General features: G+C 37.4%; 1 protein-coding gene across 1 annotated transcript in view; it reads right to left on the reverse strand.

The window, feature by feature from the left end:
• Positions 1 to 21113, reverse strand: part of spon1a (spondin 1a) — a 39822-nt gene that overhangs the window by 5923 nt on the left and 12786 nt on the right. Inside the window, exons 6-8 of the mRNA XM_077594481.1 lie at positions 20324 to 20472; positions 5217 to 5281; positions 2768 to 2969 (exon numbers count right to left, since the gene is read on the reverse strand). Coding sequence (XP_077450607.1) covers positions 2768 to 2969; positions 5217 to 5281; positions 20324 to 20472 — 416 coding nt within the window. The remainder of the gene's footprint in view (positions 1 to 2767; positions 2970 to 5216; positions 5282 to 20323; positions 20473 to 21113) is intronic.

Genomic DNA, 21113 nt, shown 5'->3' on the forward strand with positions numbered 1-21113 from the left:
GAGATGTCAGCATTTTTTTTAATTCAATAGAATTAACTCAGTTGTCTACAACTTAAAATTGTCTACGGAATGTAGAAAACTCACATTAAAAAAGCCCAGGAGCTGAAGTCTATTACATTGCTTGTATTTGTACAATATCTGTCATCATGGAGTGTTCCTGAAGTTGTGTACCTGCTAAAATATTGATTCAACAATATATTTCATCCCTCTACCAATATAGCAGAAGTAGCAGAAATAAAAAGAAATAAATGGAAAAAAGGGGAATTTATTCCTGGTGGATGCCAACGTGATGTAGAGTGGTACAACAGTGATTCTACATGTGGAGTTGTTCTGTCTATTCAAACACACACCTTGACATATAAAAATCTCGGTGTTGACATAAAGCACAAGGCATAAAACTGCACCTCAAGGTGAGGGCAGGAAAGAAAGACATCCTTGTCGGTTGGAGGCGAATTGGATGGGAGATGATTTGACATGATTTAGAGCAGACAGGCAGTACATACGTATATGAAGAAATTGGGTAGACGATGATTGGCAATGTGAGCAGCAGGTAGGTAGAAGACAGGGTGTAATGACAAGGTCAGAATGATGTTGCGAAAGGGAGAGGAGGGGTAGGGTGATTCAGGGGGAAAAAGTGGAGAGGGAAGTTTTTGTGACTTCAATAGTTGGATAAGGTCTGAAATAGTGTGAAACAGTGGCAGTCAATTGAAGACGTGGTCATAAAAGCCAAATACCAGTGTTCTATCGGGGGCAATAGTATCTTTTTATGGGTCAGATCTTTCACAATGATAAATTGAAGACGCTGCTATCACAGGATCTTCATCAAATTGAAAATTTGCACGTTGGTCATGACTGCTGCTAGTATATATGCCATTTTACTGCTTTGGGAAGTACTGTAATTATACGACACATCTGATTTTTGCATTTAATTTAAGTACAAATCAAAACAATCTAGGAATTACAAAACGTTGTACATAAACGTATGCTTGTAAATATTCTTGTTCATGTGGCTTCATTACAAGTGACTTCTGATTAAAGCAGCAGGATGAATTCTATAGTACAACTGTTTTATATAGCCAGAGCCTTTTGAACTCATGGTGTTGCACTTCACTTTACAGTGAGACCCAAACCATAATGCTAAAACAATCAAAGACAATTAGTGTTTGCATAGTGGCTTAGTGAGATAATCGCCTGAACAATCATACTGATTGAGTATGCTTTTCACTTGTTAAAAACAAAAGGAGAGAGAAAATGCCCTAAAAACAAGCAAAAACTAATGACCCACACATAAACTAGTGGCACATTCTATGGGATGAAATCCATTATTTGGTTCTTTGTGTTATAGATTTCAGAATATAATTTTCAACTAAAGGTCAGTAATGGTGTAATGATACGTGTCTGATGTTGGTGCATGCAGCATTGGTTTAGTTCCCACTCAGTGTGTGGTGAACTAAATGGATCGGTGGGCTTTCGTATTATAAAGTAAACGTTTATGTTTCCAGTAAATTATTAATTAATTATTTAAACAAAGTTCTCTCCTCTGGGATACACATAATAAAGTTCTCTGTTCCTTTAAAGCACATTTATTTTGCTCTATTTCAAATCCATTATTATGGTGTTTGGAGCAACAACAACAACAACAAAAGAATTGTGAAAATTCTTGATGTCCCTGACTGTAAAAAGTAAGAAAAAAAATCATCATCTATCATAGATTCATTTTCTCCAAGTTCATGACCAACGGATTGATTGCCCTTTTTTATCAGCCGAGTCAATCACATTGAACTCACAGGTTGCTACGTCATGCTTTCGACATAATGAACGTGTGCCCTTGAGAGCAGCACATTTCAAAACTGTCCCGGATGGTTCGATTTAGAAAGGTGAATTTTAACGATTCAACGTGAAGTTCATCAACATGCATTAAGAGTAAACAATGGACAGTATTTTGGTGAGTTGAAAAGAATTGAAGAGGAGATGACAACAGGATGTTTGTGGGATTTGAAAAATCTGCAAATAAGCAGCCAGTTAGGCTATGCAGCCCCCCTCCTTTTCCCTCGGGCCTGCCTCACTCACTTTTAAAGCACCAAAAGACTCCAGTTCGTGCTTTGGAGAGCCTATGTGGTTTGGCTTGGTCAGAAGGCTAAAGTCTTGCAATCACCTCACATTTCCTCTCATTTTAATGCACTACACTACCCTGCGGGCCACATAAGGAAGGATTCTGATTGCTAATGATGAACCTGATGACCATTCTAATAAGGTGGGAGGTGGTTAGTCACTCAGCTCCTGGCATGTCTCCTGGAGCTGGTTGGCTGTGTGCCTCCTCCTTCCCTTCCTTAAGCCCCCACCTTTGACTAGTAGCCTGTAAGATATTTGCCCCCCATGGTGTTGGTTGGCAGATGGGAGCTTCTTGGTCTCCTGAGGAGATCTGGGGAATTGGTCAGTGGGTGTTCAGCCTGTCCTCTGACATTAAATTCCCATGCGGTTGTATTGATTCATTAATATATCTGGTGTCCTACAAGTGCAATCAGTGGATTGCAGTCAGGTGCTTCTTGTTTTCTGCAGAAATCTCATTGGTTAAAGTGTCTTTGCTCCACCGGTTGCAACAAAAACCTGCACCCAGAGCGGCCCTCGAGAACTGGTTTGCCCACCCCTGGTCTAGGGTGTACTCTGGCTTTCGCCTGAGGTCGGCTGGGATTGACTCAAGCAATCCCTGCAACCCTTGTGAGGATACGCTGTACGGATAATGAATGAGTGAATGTATGTCACTGACCTCATATGACACCCCGCTATCAGTGCCTGCATCCCAAGGAATGAGATCTTGGGCTACTTTTTGAACCCAGCCACATTCTTTGGTGCACAAATCCTCTGCAGATAGACCCACGTTCCAGTCAGGACTTGGCCCCAGCATGGTCAGAAAGGACATGAGGTGACGGGCACGGTCAACGGAGAACTCCGCGGAGGGTGCGGCTCGTCTGGAAAAGGAATGAGAATACTATAGTATTTGAATATAAAACATTTCAAAATAACTCTCAACAATGCAAAATGATTATCCAATAGTGCTTTGACTTGTAATTAAAAATGTAGTTTAAGAGAGTATTTGATGAAACAGAAAACATTGCATCTCATTGTCTCTATACTCCAGCAGAGGAAGAACACAAAAAAATCCTCTTGTCTCCCTTGATCTATGATTAGCACCCAAACTAATTAGACGGCTAGACACATAAGAGGTGAAATAGTCTCATATAGACAATCTTTTTTTCCCACTTGCCATCTTATTAATGCATTTGACTTCAGTGCACTCAGTCCTGTCCTTGAGCACTTTTGCTAATGATGAGCCCCAGAAGGCAAGAAACAGCCTTCATCCACCGGGAACGTGTGGCCAGAGTCTACACTCGAGCACCTTTTTCTCAGCAAGCACTGGAACTCTGACATTTATCTTAGCCACCACCTGGGCTCTACAAAAAAAATCGCTGACAGCAAAGGAGAGACAGAGCAAGAAGGCTGGTCGCACACAAGGATGGCGTTAATCACCTTAGACAGTCTCAGCAAACTCCTTTTGTTATTTCAAACATTTGATAGCCTTGCTCCCAGCACATTTGTACAAATATAAATTCAGGTGAAAATGTTGCAGTAGTTTGTTGTGGCAAGGTGAGACAGGGACACCAAACTTCCTCTGTGCTCTAATTTGATTATTCCAGTAGCTCAGTGCTAGACCACCAAAAACGTGTAGACGAAAGGGAATTCAAATGTCACCATTTGAATAAAATTCTCATTCTACATCACCACTGTTTGCAAATTGAAGTTCATTTGGATGTACAATGATTATTCAGAGCTGATTTTTTTGGTACACACCAGGTCATTAGGAGCCATCTCACTGTCTTGATTATTCATCATCTTCACCAACAATATTTTTTTTAACTTATTTTTTTCCTTCCAACTAAAGCATGTAGAGTTAAAAGTATATAATGTTCATAATAAGTATATATTTTATAACTCCAATAATTATTGCCGGTACATATCTTCACTGCTCTTCCTGGAATGGCAATACCCTTGGGTGATTAAAGTCATCTGACTTTTGGTCAAAGAGTAAACAAAATTGCACAGGTTGTTACCATTGAAGTTTTTTGCACGCTGAGCCAACAAGCATCTTGTTTTTCTCATGAATAACAGATTAAATTGCTTCAGGGGCTAATGAACTCTGTAAGAATGCGCTACACGGCAGTTTCGGGGATGCGTTTGTACTGATCAGCAAGTACTACGTCCAACTTAGAAGTTGAATAACTAGCTTCAAAATGTAGATCATACAGCAGCGTGTTTTACCCTGTGGTCAACCATCATATTTTTATCCCTCAATCAATCAATCACACACTGGCAAGACCGACCTGATGCTGCTTGGAGTATCGCAAAATTGCTTGATCGCACAGAAAGGCTTGTAGAAGAAATTGTTACATTGTAGAATTAGGGTTATTAATCAAAATTTATTATTTATTAGGATATTAATCTAAATTCTAATCTAAAATCTCGATGTAGTTATTCTGTTAACACCTTTTGGGGTTGGGAAGGGGTCTTGGTATTTTTCGAATATACATTTTATTAAACATTAAACATACACAGTCAACACGCAAAAAACATGCATTGGATGCAGGCTGAACTGATCTTTGGAAAGGAACACGGCATGATGGTTAACACTTTAAATATCAAATGCTCCAAATTAAACACAGATAACAGAAAGGGAAGAAAAAAAATTCCAGCACTATTGGGAAGCTTTTAAATTCCATCTTTTCCTATGTCCAGATTTTTTTGACTGTCTCTTTCCTTGTGTCATCTCTGTGTGAATTAGCTGATTTGTCCTTAGCCACATCTTCCATCATCATTAGGTGAAGATGACAAGTGTACTCTAGCTCCTTGACAGCCTCTTCAGTGGAAAGCATAAGTGTGCTGAACAATTACTTCTTCAGGGTGACTAGCCTCAACAACTGCCTATATCTTTGCTTCACTATCTTTAGGCAGAAAGCCCCAGAGAGGTTGTTAGTTTCATACCAAAATTCCATCATAGCACAGCCCTCTGGTAATAATGCAGCTCTTTCACGCAATTGTAGCTCCCTGCTGCCTCTTGAGGCGCGGGTAATCACCTTGAGACAAGGCCACAAGCATCTTCACTTACCGCAAACTGATCAGTCTATTTAAGTACAGAAGTGTAAATGACACAAGATACTTACACATTAAGTGGCTGCCAAGCCGGCCACTGCGCTTTCATCTTGATGACGGTCAGGACATCATCACCCTATAAAAGCAAAAGACGAACTGTTAAACGGTTCCATTTTTTTCTTTTTCTAAAAAATGAACACAATGAATCAGTGCAGTGCATTGATGAAACAAAACTCCAGTTATTTATCCTGAAGTATTGAATTGTTTAATACTTTGGAAAGGTATCCTGGGTGGGGAATTGAACCCAAAAACTAGGTTGGAAAAGAACAATGCCACCACTGAGCCATGCCAGCACAAATAAGCATAAAGAGAATAAAACAGGACCATGAGAGTTAGCTATGCTCTGTGTTATTACATTTTCTCACAAATATGTCAGGTTGCAATAAGCATGGAAGAGTAATTGTGTTTTGAATTTACTGAAGAGCTTTACTGAAAGCAAACTTCCCTTATGAGACAGCTGAATTAACTCAGACTAGAGGAAGGCATTTTCCCAAATCTATCTAACCGAGCTGTGCACGGATGCAATGATTGCCCATTTAAAATGCCTGCAGCAATCAGCTAAAAACTGTTTATAACAGGGTTTGTTACGTCAGGACCATAGGCCTTTGAAAAAAGGACTTTATATTGTATTGTTTATTAATCGCTTTATCAAACATAGATAAAAATTTCGTCCCTTATTCCCAAAAAGATCAGATGGTCACCTCCAATGTTCCCTCTAAGCTGCGCGCGTGCGCAATTGCGCACTACTCTCGTCTTCTCTGCGCACAGCAAATCATATGGAGCGCACAAACAAAGCTGTGAGGCCGACGCGCGAACCACTCATCCGCCGGGCTGCCCAGTCATAGATATTAATCATTACATTTTATTATTACTAAATCATTTATGTGTAGTAGACATGCACCTCCTTATGGCAGGTGTGATACTGGTGTGTGCCCATAGCGAGCAATAATGATGTTGCTCACACCAGTACTCAGTGTGCTCAGGGAGGTTGTGTTTCTGCCCAGACAAACAACAAATTAGAGGGAACATTGGTCACCTCTAATTTATCCAGAACCCTTTCTTCTTCTATGCACTTGTGTGAGTTTAGTCTATTCACCTGTGACAAAGTAGTTTTACTAAAGAGAGCTAATGTGAAAACATTGCTCTTAAGGATTCAGGTGAATTGAAAAGAAGAAAGGACAATAGTTCTGCGACACATAATCCTCTTTGAAAGAGAACCGGCGCCCACGCAAGTGACACAGTGAAAGAAAATGATTGGAAACCATCAAAAGCCTTAATCACAATAAGAATGATAGTGATGTTAACCTCCCGTTAGCGTTTTGCACAACAAACGGAAATGTCAGGAAGAGAATCAATTGCCTAAATAGTCTGCACTTGTGAAACACTTTTAGACCAACATGTTGCTTTTACAGCAACTTAAACTCATCACCATGCTGTACTTAGCCACCACTAGTTTATCTCCACAAGCCATAAATATCTCATTGGTCGTGATGTAGTGGTACGTTCACCTGACTTCAGTCCAGGTGGCGTGGGTTTGATTCCCATTCTGTGGTGGTATGATTATGAGTGCAAATGGTTGCTTCATATGTTGTAATTTGCCATTTGCCAGCTAAGATAAGATCCAGCATCCCATAACCCTGACAAGGACAAGCGGTGTTGAAAATGGATGAATGAATAAATGACTCATCATAAAAATAAATAGAATATTAACACTATCATATAGATAATAATATAGAGATACCATAACATTTTATGGACTGTCATGAGTGTTTTCACTATCTAACATCAATGAGAAAAGTTGTATGCCAGTACTTGATAATATAGGCATGATTCTATAATTTGGGATGAGGTTTAACGACTTGTGTCAAACAGAATTATGGATTTAATGACGCTATGCAACACATCATTACACACATTTCCCTGCACAGACTGTCTGATCACATTGCCTATTTAGCGACTATTACTGAGTGGCTCCCTTGTTCTTATAAAAACTATTAATATCACAGTGCGGGACCTGGGTTTAAATCCAGGTTGGTGGACCTGTGTGGAGTTTGCATGTTCTCCCCGGACCTGCGTGGGTTTTCTCCGGGTACTTCGGTTTCCTCCCACATTCCAAAGACATGCATGGTAGGCTAAATTGCCCCTAGGTATGAGTGTGAGCGTAAATGAGATCAAGAAACAGGTGACGATAAAATGGCATTTTATACCTTGCGTTAGTAAATGTGAAAATAAAAAATGCCAAGGCAATTTTTGTTCTTTTCAATGATTCCCTTTATGTTGCTTCATGTGTTCAATTATGACTAAAAAATACTAATATTATTTTTGTAAGTGGTGCTTCAACAGACTACTGACAATTGACACAATTCAAAAGGAACATTTCCCTGCCATATTAGCATTTTTATTCTATCACTAAAGTTGGTTTCATGAATTTATTTTGGGCTTAATAAGTAGGCACTAAGCAAAGGCATTCCTTTCTGATAACAAATCAACTTTGTTTACTATGTTCTGCCTCATAATGATAGCTGTATTAGACATCTGTTCTTATGGCTGATGAGGAAAAAGATGCTGTGTTTATACAAATTACAGATGAAGAAAGGTAAAACCTCAAGCAAAGAGTGATCATTATCTTTTTTTGTCTCCCGAGCCTTTCCAGATGTGAAATTTAACTTCGTCTACAGGCCAACATAACAATTCAGATCCCAAATTTATTATTCTGATGTTTTTTGATTGCTTGGTATCGTTGCTTTTGCTGCACACTCAAATTTACTTGGCCAAAAAAGTTGCATTATTTGCTCAACCATGGTAAAATATATTTGTTTTTTGATTGGTTTGACCATTTTGTTCCTCTCATTTGTCATTGTCAGAGTTCATGTGAGCCTATTTCAATTTTGAAGGGGAAAACAGGATTGCCTCTACACTCCCAAATTGGATGTCCCTATCTGTATTATTTCAAACTGCATTTTTTTTCCGCCTCCATGTGTAAAAGCGAGTTAGATTTATAAGATGGCCTCACAGCTTGCAGAAGCCAGTAGTTACTTACAGTATGTCCCTAGTGCTTTATATAATACACATTTAATTTTCAGAGTTTCTTTTGTCAATTCAATATGGAGCCAAGGGAATATGATGCTTTGTTGTATTTTCTAAAGATGCACCGAGTAATATTTTTGTAAGAAATAGTTACACTTATTTTGAATGATTCTTGTGAAAGTGTCAAACAACAGTCACAGTGATGACATGACACCTTTCAAAATATGCATGAATGAATATGTCATTAAGTGTCTATAAGTGAATGATGTCACATGTGATACATAGTGGATATTGTTTCAAATGTCTTTGGGCTAGGGTTAAGATTTAAGAGTGATTGTATAACTTGATGTTGAATAAATGTGTATCCTCTAAAAATGTGCTTCCTGTTTTGTTATTTCGTTCCCTAGATTAAGGACAATTAATCTCTCCCTTTATTTTCTATATTCATCCTCAATGCCGTGACTGGACAAGAAGTAAATTGCACCTTAGCTAATCAATTTCAGGGCATATATTGGCACACTTGTATTAAAAACTATGCATTTTGATTTTATTTAATGAGAATTATGTTTTGACGATCTGTGAGGAAAGCACAGAACATGAAAACCTGCATTCCGGGGGATAAGAGACGCACATGCTAACTACTATTTCAACTTGAATCTTTATTCATTTTCAAGTACACATTATAGGAAATAGTTTTATATTCGCAGTTAGCATGGAGAAATGTTGAACTGTAGCTCACATCTCAGTATATAGTCACTTAAATATTTTGTGGGTTACTTTATTTAACCAAGAATACCCACCAAATTAATACAAGAGCATTTGTCATCATCAAGGTATTTTAGATATATTATCAAAATATATCATCTTAAGTATGGTCTTAAACAGTGAGTCGGAAAGCTGCATATTTAAGATAATCAGATTTCACAACAGCTTAGCCAAACATTACATCATATGCTGTTTTACTAAGCCACTTAATTATTGATTGCAGCAGAATGTAACCCGAGAACAGTGATAATAAATCACCATATTTTGGACATGTAGGAGCGGTCATGGATTTCAAATACCTACAATGTTAGCCCCATATTCAATCGAAGCACAATTTAGGGTAATTTCTTATATTAGAAACTGTTTCAAGATCATTTGAAAGCAGTCTAGCAGCCAAACAATTTCACTATGAAACAGTCTATTATGATATAAATATAAAAGAGCAGGCAAACAATCAGATAGAAAAGTGTTCCTGTCATCAGTAATGAGTGCAATACTGGGTGGTTCATTAAAGCTACATTTTGTCTTTCTGGTGTAAAACATCTCAAATGCAATATTACGCGAAAGATCGAATTGAGTTATTCGGATTATCTGCTATTGCTGTGGCAACTTTCACATCTATTTGAGACATTTATGACTGACCGGAGATCTGCTTGGGCCTTAACAGCTAGATTTTAAGTGTGCGATTCAGCCAGGATAATTGTCCGGAAATTCGTCATCACTAAGTGGGCATAAAATTCAAGTTCAATTGAGGGATTCATTGAAACACTGGCGTTGTTCCCCTGGAAATATGAACGATAAATGTAGGCTAAAGGTAGTTCCTCTTGGCGCACAGAGGAAAATTCCAGTGGGATATACTAAAGCGGTGGGCGATTGAAAAAAGAAAATCTGCTCAAACTGTTGACATAAGAAAATATGTTTGGTTTAGTGGCATTCATCCGATGATTATAGTTTGTATGTTTTTTTATCATTGTTTTTTTAAATCATTTTTTATAAGTTGCAGCAGTCTTTTGTTTCCGTGTCATATTCGAGATGGTTTTCAGTTGAAAGGGAATTTAAAACAATGCATTTATGCATTTCCATGTGTGTGATTTGTGTCTACGGCACCTGAGTCATTATTGACACAAAGGCTGATGACACGCATGCTCGTGCATTAATCGCGTTTCCAATGTCTACCTCGTCCCTCACCTTAAGTCATTCTGAGTTCGCATGCGAGCATGTTTGTCACTAGGGCAAAGCACTCTTTATGCAGTCTAAGGCATCACAGTGGATTAAAAAAAGAGCTACAGACTCATCCCAAACATTTGATGATTGAGGTAAGAGGTAGTAAGTTTCTTTAACCTTTGAACCCTTTTAGTTAGATTGACGTTCACTTTTTTTCACGGTCCATTAAAAGGGTGAGTGAATAGCATAGAACATCATTCTAACGACAGAGGAACCAAGATAGACCTTCTTCAGTTGGATTCCACCAATCACATAACAATTGTCGGGATGCATAGAATCTCGTAACCTCCGTTTTTAGGGATTGAATCAATAGGTACATGTTTCATTTCTTTTGACAAATGTACTGCCTTCTTTTTTACGTCACGCCATTTTGGCATATTTACCCAACTTCAACCTAACCCTTTTTTTCTGATTTACCAATCTCTTGAATAAAATAAAATAGTTCTCCCTTTGTCTAAGATATACTACACTCCAAGCAAGTTTGATAACTATGAAATTGAATGTCTCCAAATAAAAGAGACAGGCGGACAGTCAGACAAAAAGAGAGATTCTGGTAAATATTCACTTTCAACACAAAACTAATTTTACGGTTTACTGTCCTGCTTCATCATTTTTTTTGCACTACTATTATGGAAGAAAATCTTATGCCTTGACTCCATAACTCCATTATAATTGAATATTATTCTCATGTGTTAAAAAAGCAGTAATTATCTAGTTATAACCGAATAAAAGTATCTTTGGAACTAGATGGTATTTTTATTATTATACATAGCTACCAAGTATACTAGTTTTCAGCACTTTCTCCACCCCCATCCGAGATCAGGAAAAAGAATTGATGTTGCCTGTGCATAGTGTCACCTTGATGAGAACACATTGTCATTGTATCACAGCCCACAGTTTTAGGAGAATAATTACTTGAAGTAAATTTTGTGTGTGTGTGTGCGTGTGTTGGGAAGAAAATGGCCTCAAACAATACTTATTTGCTTGCTCAATTAAATTTTGTACATTGAAGCCTCTGCTTAGCTTATCATTGTGGGATGGCCAAGCTCTGGTGATTAAAAACAGCAAGCTATATTTGCACAAGACACTAATCATGAACAAGACAAGTGTTGAGCAGAGACCAGATGAAAGCAAGATTAGTTTTATTGACTAAATGTTGTAACTGCTAAGAAATATTGTCTTTGTTTACTGATGTGCTGTCAAGCTAGTGGGTTTTCATCAACCCAATGTGAGTTTAAAAAAGATTGAACACGCGCATGTTGTGTGACCGTGCGTTTCAGAACGAAAGCAGATCTTTGGAGTGAAAAAAAATGGTCTTTTCAAGGTTGAGGAGGTAAAAAAGTCAAAGGTCATTCGGCTACTGACAGTGAGCTTTCCTTAAGTCTTTCATTTAAAGATTAATGTTTACAACAACTCCACTTAATGTACAAGAGGTGTTCTTAGACCAAAGTAGTATTACGCATGAACTATTACTTCTCAAATTAATTGAATATTATTCCGTGAAATATGTATATAGGGCTAAAATTATTTGTCTCCATATAAGATGTTACAAAAGTCTTGGAGACAAAAAGTCATAACCCATGAATAATTTACATCTAGGCCTGACAAGTGCAGTGAACCTTCATATGCAATGCTTGATTTAACATTTGTAATTCCCTCTTAGGCAAGTGGCGACATTCATCATCACAAAAACAGATTTTTGGTGTTATGATAGTTTAATCATGTCTGCTTCTTACACCAATACGCACTAGTTTCATTTAAAATATGTGTGAGAAGGAGAGATGGAGCTCAAATAATTAAGAATTAAGTAGGACATTTTAAAAGCTTGTGCTTAAGACACTATCAATGTCGACATATGCAAACAAAATGTTTGAGATTTATAATATTTATCAGTTTCTTTTTGCAAACAGCAAACATATAACTTATTATGATTTTGAAGGAAGATGTCATGCTGCCTGTAAAGTTTAAACCAAGCATTTCCCAAGGTGTGTAAATGAGTACAATTGTGTTATCTATTTCAGAAGCATGGCTGTGGAGAAAGCGAGAATGAAACAATGATTGTTATTTGTGCTGCTTTGTGTGGGATGTACAGAAGAGCTGTGATTTGAATAGTGAATGGAATTCCATTTTGCGGTCTCTGTTATGTTTTGTACTATTTCTTCTTAGAAGTTTTCTATTCTCACTAATACTTTTGCTGTAAGAAGTGGCTGCACCTGAGCGACTGACTGGGTGGGTCAATTTTAATATTTTATCTGCATTTACAGCAATACTTTGATATATCTGCAAGCCTTAAAGTAGGTATGGACTTTCAGTCGGACATTCTTTATGCTTGTTTGTTTTTTCTTTTGATTATACGATGCAAAGACAGTAATGTTCCTGTAGATTTAGCAGGCTTTAGAAAGTGTAAGCTAAATGCAAATTATTGTGATGTGTTGCTTGTAACAGCAATCACAGATCCTTGGTGTGAAACCGTTATTTTCCAACATTACTAGCTTTAGGTGACTAGATAACGCCATTTAAGTTTTTATCTGTAATCTTACAAATTGGGTGCCTTGAGATATAAGTCTCTGTTCTTGTCTGCTCTCTCCAAGAACATGAAAATATGTTTACTGTTTATTGTCAGAAAAATAGCATTCTATGATAGTGTGTCATCAAAAATATGTATTTTTTAAATCTCGTAATTGAATACGCTATAAAGAAATAACATTGCTTGCGTCACTTGATTGTGCTGTTCCATCCACTGTGAGCCTCAGTGCCACAGTAAACTGTAATGTTAGTGCATTGCAGTGAATAAAGGATAGATATCAGTGAGCTGTTGTCATTTTAATTGTTGTTCAACTGTATGTATAGTGACAGATCTATGTTTATAGTTCATATGTTTTCATTTATTATGTTTAATATTTATTTTTTCACAAGCTTCCCCCAGTTTAAAAATACCATCTTCATTCCCCGTCTAGTATTTGAGTCATACTGTATAATGAATTTCACCACTCAACACCAAATATGGAGGGCACAATTAATTTTGCTCATCTGCCTAAAAGTGAAGATTGCTATTTTAAGGGAGAAAGCTAATTTTATGTACCTTTTTGACCCGAAATAATTAGGTTCATCATACTTTTGCTGCAGGAATTTGTATCAGCATTTTCTTACGAGATTTAGTGAAGACAACGTGCACTTCATTCTGTTCTTTTTTTTCCAAATTAGGGCAGTTAATCTAAAAAAAAAAAATCTAATTTTGCCATGGAATAATTATTTAATTGCTGAACAACACAATCTGTCACTCAGTGCATTAACATTATACAGAGAGCCACATGACGCAGAAGCAGCTGGAGTTTCGGTCTTTTCTAAAACCCAGTGGAATATATCTTCCTGAGTGCATCCTTATATAATCACCATGTTAAAAAATATCATTAGTGCTTATTACCATGCGAATATCTCTGATATTTCCTTCTTCCAATTAATATTATTTGGAGAACTAATTACCATGGAACACTGAACTACGTAAATAAGACCCACAATAACTAACACATCGCTATGTGAGACTTGTCTTTGTGATCTAATATTTAAACAAGCTTAATTTTCTTTGAGTACAAAGAGTAAGCAACTCATCTGATTTATGTGATTTTGGCTGGATGACTAATAGGTTTGGCAAATGGGATAGAATTTATTCAAACCAGTAAAACATTCCTTTTGGATAATGCAATTATTTGGAATTATTGCATGTTTTCTGCCTATAAACCAGGTGGAAAGTCAGCTAAAGATGCGACTTTTCTGGCTGGATAGAAGCTCCTCTGATGTTGTGATCAAAGTTCTATTCGGGCATCTCTGATCTGTCTGTCGCAGCGCAGTTTCCTATTAATAGGCATCCAATTGGTTGAAAATTCCAATGGGATGCGAGCTTGCTGTTATCATCGCCTCGCGCAAAGGTTTGTGAAGCCTTCAGGTGTTAATTAAATCTCCACTGACATTACTTCATGCTGGCGTTCAGAATATGCTGCAGTGGAACTGGGTGAAGACACTTTCTTCACACGGATATCGCTCTAGAGAGGATGGCGAAACGCTTCCCGAGAGCAAAGAGAATTGTCAGAGCTTGAAGTGGGGCAGTTTGTTAGAGGCGACTACATTTCTGGAGGGTGGGGAATTGATTTACTGTGCGTGGTCAACCTCAGTGACAATCGCTGAGCCTTGAAGTTCAGTCTGGACTACTGTAGTGCAGCCTGGCCCACACGCATGGAAGCTCACAACTATACACACAGCCTAACAGACCCAAGGCAGTAAGGTATCATTACAAAAGAATGAAGAAAACAGCCTTTAATGACCCAGTTTAAACTCGGTCAGTCACTCTCTGTGCCTCCTCCCATTTGATAACTTCCTTTATATCTTCCACAATTCTTGTTTCACAGGATTGATGGTCGTTGACAATTTGTGAAGCAGCTAAAGACAGTTCCTACCGACTGAACTGAATCTTACAATGTTATCCCATGTACATAGAATACCCTTTGAGTATGGCATCTCCATCACCATGCACTAGAATACATAATAGTTTAATTAAGTCCAAAACTCACATGAGACATAAACTCTCCATTACCTTGAAAAGAAAATCTGCATAACATAAGCAAGAATGCTTTGCATAACTATATGCACTTTGCATAAACATATGCAAGACCACAGCTTTGTGAAGATATTCTGTCCTTCCTTACACTAAATGTATTCGAGCAGGATGTTATTATTATTATTTTCAACTGTAGTCCATGTTGAAATGATCTGATGTTAGACATGTATGCAGGTTTCAAGTGTTTTTATCACCAATTATAGGTTAGCTAACTCTGGCCATTTCATTCGTTTTCTGTCCCACTTATCCAAGTCTTGCAAGGGTGCTGGAGCATATCCCAGCCAACTATAGGCACCAAGCGGGGGATGTGGGAAGGAACCGCAGAGCCGGAGAAAATCTACGCGATCATGCAACCACATGCCAACTCCACACAGGAACCACCTGGGATTGAACCCTTGAGCTCAAAACTGCAAGCCTGACACGCTAACCACTCTATCATCAGGCCGCCTCAACAAGGTTTAATATTTATATAATAGATTTTTTTCCAATAAATTAAGTATAATACTATACTATGTAATAGAAATGGGGGAGTTGGTTTGCTTTAGGCCATACAATTCAAACAACCACAGTGGGATATTATTTGAGAACACAATATGGATTTCAGCTAGACACCAAAGATGAACTTTCGCCATCTGTTAATCTGTCATAGGTTTTTGTAACACCAAGAGATGGACATCACACAAGACTATCAGTTCAGCAAGGATTAAGACAAAGGTGTAGGTGTTTTGATTGTTTTTCATCTTTCTCTGTTTTTTGTGAGGCACTCACACCAAAAAGGAACTGAAGATATGTGGAAATAATACATGTACTGTGGAATGGATTCTATTTAACCTTAGTGATCATTATGACACTTTTTTAACATTTGTTATCTTTAATAGAAATGTTTAATGTAAATAAAACAAATCTGCTGGCAAAAAATGGCAATCTGCAATCAAAATTACAGTGTTTTAAAGTACACCCTGTTTCAAAGAGCATTTGTTGATGTTTATATTACAGTGTCTTAAGATAATAGTTATGTATGTATGGATTGAAACGCAATACATGCTAAGTGTGATACCGGTGTACCTAATGTTGTGTCAAGTGAATATATGTTACAGCTTTGTTTAGAGTAATGGCTTTAAAATCTTTTAAAATTACAGAAACCTCAGCGAAGGAGTGTCATTGGGAGAAGGCCATGGTCTCATTTGCATCAGGACAAGATAAAAAGGCCGACCGTTACCGGAAACAGATTTATCAGGTCTGACTCATGAATAAAAGATCACATAGATTTATAATGAAGGTTTATTGTGTTTAGTTGGCCTTGATCTTATAAAGATCTGACAAATATTCGGGACACATCTCCCCCATATTTAAATGGCTGTCCTGCAGAATCACTGTGTCTAATCAAAGATCTTTGTCTGCCCTTCGTCAGATTGCTGCAGCAAGAACTTTCAAACTGATCATTTTAATATGCCACAATTAGTGCTGAACACACCAAATGTAAGCTAGAAAGCCACTGCAGTCCCTGACAGATGGGTTGGAAATGGCATGCAGTAATCGTTTTCTTTCAACTCATAACGCTCATTTACAGCATTGCCTATGTCTCCTAAATTGTCGCCTACTTTGTATTGATGAAATAGTTCCTGCCACTATGCACAGAGACTTCTTAGATATTGCGCATATTTATTATTATACAACACACTTTAAATGTCTTTGTCAAGATATTAAGGAATAATCACAAATAAGAAGAAAGCAGAACTATCTGACTAAACACGACATACAAACAAAGCTTTTTTTAGGAAATCTACTGGATTGGATGAAGACGTCTATTTAATGACACATGGCATCATTTTTTTACTCTCTACTTAAAAAAAGAAAAAAAATCAATACATTCACGCATGTATGTAAAATGTGCAAAAAATGCATGCATTGGCACACTAATCCATTTCAGATTGTTCTCGCCTCTGGCTGCACTGCTTCTTTGGAGCGATTATAATGACCGTTCTGGGATCCAACGCATGTACGTAGGCTTTTGTCGTGCTTTGTTAAGCCAAACAGCAATATCTCTAGGGCTTACAAAGCATGTGAACAGAGGAGACTTCCAGCTGAGATAAAATAATTATTCTCTCCCTCTTCGCAATTATTTTCTCTTTTTTGTAAGAGACTAACAATGGTGCACATAGACAAGTAGGAAGCAGACTATAGTGAGTTAAATTTCTACATTGTGTGAATACCACCACAAACTAACATTCAAGTCCAAGCAAGTCCTCTAGACTAGTGACTGACAACGCAAGCTACACTTTGATCAGATATAATGAGTCATATTCAAAAGACAAAATATGAAATGGAGTGTGGGATATTATGCATTGGAAAGGAGGTTTGAAAGACTAATGAGAAGCTTCAGATTGATCCAAAAACACCTGAACGTTCCTTTGAAGTGGCAACAATTTGCAGAGTAATTTTGTCTGATGGAAAAACTAGTAAGTCTAAAGACTTTTTTTAAAGGAAACTTGGAGGAGCACCACCATAAACAAATATTTTGATAATCCTATGTTTTACTTGTCGGAATTTTTTTAGGGGCACTGTAGATCTATATTTTCCAAATGAATTTGTTTATAATATAGTTGTATTTAATGCTTTGAAAATGTTGAAATTATAGACTTGGTTTTAAATTGAGTGTTTAATTGATTTTATTTGATATTTTTCAGTGGTTAGTTTTGGTTTACCTAACGCGTGTTGTTGTATTAATATAAATTCAGTATTTTTTCTCACATTGCTTTTAGAATTTTAATATTTATAGTTTAAGCATTGCCTGTGCTGTTAAAAAAAAGGGGTTCATGAATTTGACACTGGAATTGTTTTCATTGCCTATATATTTTGTATTTGGTGACACAAATCTAAAATTCCTGTCATTTTGCAGGAATTTATTTTGGCTAAGCCATCCCATATTCTGCATTCCATCTTTAAAATAGAGCTTAATGGAGGAAACGGTCAATATCTTCATTTGCAATCAGGAGAGGGTGGGTGTACGGGGGGGTGAAGATAAAAAATGATGCACGCTGCAAAAATAAATGGAAGATTTCATAGTCCACATGAGGTCTTGGCCCTGGTGGCCAGTCTTTGGAGAGTGTCTCATTAGACTTCTAATTAGAGACACGGAAAGCTCCTGTAATGACTGAGTTTACAAATTGTCTGAGACATAAACGGGGCTATGACAGCGATTGACCTAGGCAATTTCATTGCTGCCATGTCCTATGATTAGAACAATTGAACAATAAAGCAAGCTTCTAGAATTTTGCATGCAACGAACAATTAAAGAAACAACAAAAAACACCCTAATTGTAAAGTAATTGTAGCATTGCAACTGCATGCAATTTACCACGAGATATCTCTTTGACATATAATACCAACCATGGGATTTAATAAATAAATTCAACAGTGGACAGAAACTGTAGAATTGAATTCAAGTCACAATTGTCTCCAATGTTCAGTGGGAATCAAGACATGATTGCACACCTGGAGTACAGAGAATGTGATGGGTAGGCAATGTTTAAGAGGGTTCTGGGATGCAATTTTATGTTTATGACCAGGCCATCAGATTAGAGTATGGGTCTTACATGAATGAGCCAGGCATATACCGTTAGAAATAGACTTCTTGTGCTTTTAAAATATATGTCTACTGTGGGGTACAATATAAAATCAGGATACCATACCGATTGTCTAATTTGTATTTAATCAGGACAGTAATTCAGGCCATAGCCTAAAGTATTCGATATATGTATAAGAGTGGCCATAGTCAAGGCCAGCTGAATAAGTCCAACAACTGCCTCCCAGCAATAATGTGAAAATTGGTTGTAAAATAAAGTCAAAATCCTCTGAGGTATGAGAATCTTGGCTCTCCGAAATTGATATGAGTGCGAGTGCGAGTGGTATTTTGTGTAATCATAGAGGTGTTTGTGTGTGGGTCTGTGTGTGTCAGTGTACCAGCACAGTTTGCATGTCTGCAAATGAACACACTGATCCATGGGATCCATGGCTTCAGTGGAGCATGGCTATGAATTTCAATTCATCGCCACCATACCTCTAGAAAAATCCCCACCCCACCAACCAAGATGGTCCACCTGATACCAAATCCAATCAGATTTTAGTTTGTGTCAGCATACGCTAAGAATATGAACCTTTAAAATGAAGAATCCTCCTTGAAATGCTCTAATTCAGAGATTTACAATGGACAGACTGTGTTTTATGAGTTTGGGTAAAATTAGCATAATCATGTGTACCATAATTTTTGGACTATAAATACATTTTGGAGACTTTTCCTGAAAGATTACATCCAGCTCATTTTTTTACATTTTGCTCCATTCTACTAAACGTTATGATCAGTGTCATATAAAGTGAAGAATTGGACTTGCAAAATCAAAACACAGAAAGCCATTCAGCAAAAAGGGTGTTCCAGCCAAAGATAATTATTGTTCTCCAAACACAATAAAGTTTATCAGTTTGAAAATTAATTAGCATGTCTTGGTAGAGGATTCAATTAAATAAAGGTTAAATATTGTATTCTGCTTCCCAATGACTTTGAAATTAGGGTTTGTAAATTTAACAAATTCACTGACGAGAAAATGGCCTCTAATTAACGTTCTTGTTTCATTCCTATGTACAGACAAAAGACTCCTTTCACAACCCAAAACAAAAAAATATTTTGTCCACATCTCATCATTAAAGAAGAATAAAAAAATAGTCTGTAGGGTTTAAGGCATTTTGTTGAATTGGAAATAATCAAGATAGAATCATAAACATGTTCCAGCATTCTAGCTATGTGCCACATTTCCATGTAGCTCCACAAGCCACAAGCCAAAGAAAGGTCATCTATGTTTTCTATCAATGCTTTTTATTTTGTACAACAACATAAGCCAGAGACTGTCAAACCCAAGCAACACAATGCTCACTTAAATATTGCACCTAATCACTAACTTTTCACTATTGGAAGAAAAGTAGGAGCAGCCAAAGGGCACCAATGGCAAAAAACTATTGCTCATACTGCGCTCCCATTATCAGGCTGTGCGTTCCGATCTTGAATATTAGCCAACAATAAGTCCTCTGCAGGACCATCTGCTTTACCAGTGCCAGCTATTTCAGGACTGGGTGGGAGAGACAGCCGCAGAGCAGGGAAAGGAGAAAGAACATAACGTGCTATTTATGGAGATAATAAAAAGACATGAGGCCAAGAGAGGACAGGATACAAGAATTGGAAATTACTATATAAATGTGTGCTGAACTCGACCATGAAAGAACTATGTGAGCCTCATCAGTGAAAAATCTATCGGTCCTTGTTATATCTCAAGTTTGAGGAGTCCAATCATTAATTTCATCAGTGAGCAGCTGATTTGCAAGAATATAAGTTCCTTCTACACTTTTGGGAATAAGCAAAAAAGTATTCAGCAAAGACTTTTCCCCTCTTTGGGTTAGTACTGCCTATTTCAAACAAAAAGAAACCGCAAGAAAAGGTACCTTTTGTCTTATTTCCTCTTCCATTTTGACTGGTGAGCCCAGCTCAGCTACCTGTCTGACCCCATCACTGGCCAAGCCTCCGTATTCCCACAACATATAGTTCCTTGAGTGAGAGGCCCCGATGATGGCTGACCAGTGATTAGCACGACCTGAAGAAAAAGGACATTTTTAGACCATTGAAACCACCCATTCACAATATATATTTACAGAATTTATTTTATGAAGTAAAATAACAAATACATTTGGAAAAATCTACATCGCAATGCATCATTAATTAGCATAAGTAAATACCTTACTAGGATATGAAAGCAGAAACATGGTCAGGTGTAAAGAAAAAAAACTGAAGACGAAGAAAATAAGTTGAGAGGAATTAAAATGTTTGGATAAAATTGGACTGAAAATATCTTTTTGAAATTGTTGTACTGCATCAGAGAAGGAAATCAGTTACTTTCTGCTGTATCAATACATGGGGTGCAGATCAAATTACTCACTGTTCACATTTTATCCATTTGAATGGCTGAACCAAATACATAAATTAATAGTGAGAATATGTTCCATACCAACTAGACTCTGTTAGCTGTTAAATTAGGGCTCCCCTTCGAGTTTAGGGTTTTATCTTCCCCATCTCTCAACAGTATATTGATCCACTTGGTAGGAATTTTAACAAGAGGGAGGCACGGTAATCCCTGAATACATTCACATCCAGATAGCGAGCCACAAGGTTACATGCACACACCATCTCACAGAATGTCAAGCCTGCACTTCCAGAGTAGACTGACGATCAAGGTGA

Source organism: Stigmatopora argus, chromosome 2 (genome assembly GCF_051989625.1).
Source record: "Stigmatopora argus isolate UIUO_Sarg chromosome 2, RoL_Sarg_1.0, whole genome shotgun sequence".
In the NCBI taxonomy this organism is placed as follows: domain Eukaryota; kingdom Metazoa; phylum Chordata; class Actinopteri; order Syngnathiformes; family Syngnathidae; genus Stigmatopora; species Stigmatopora argus.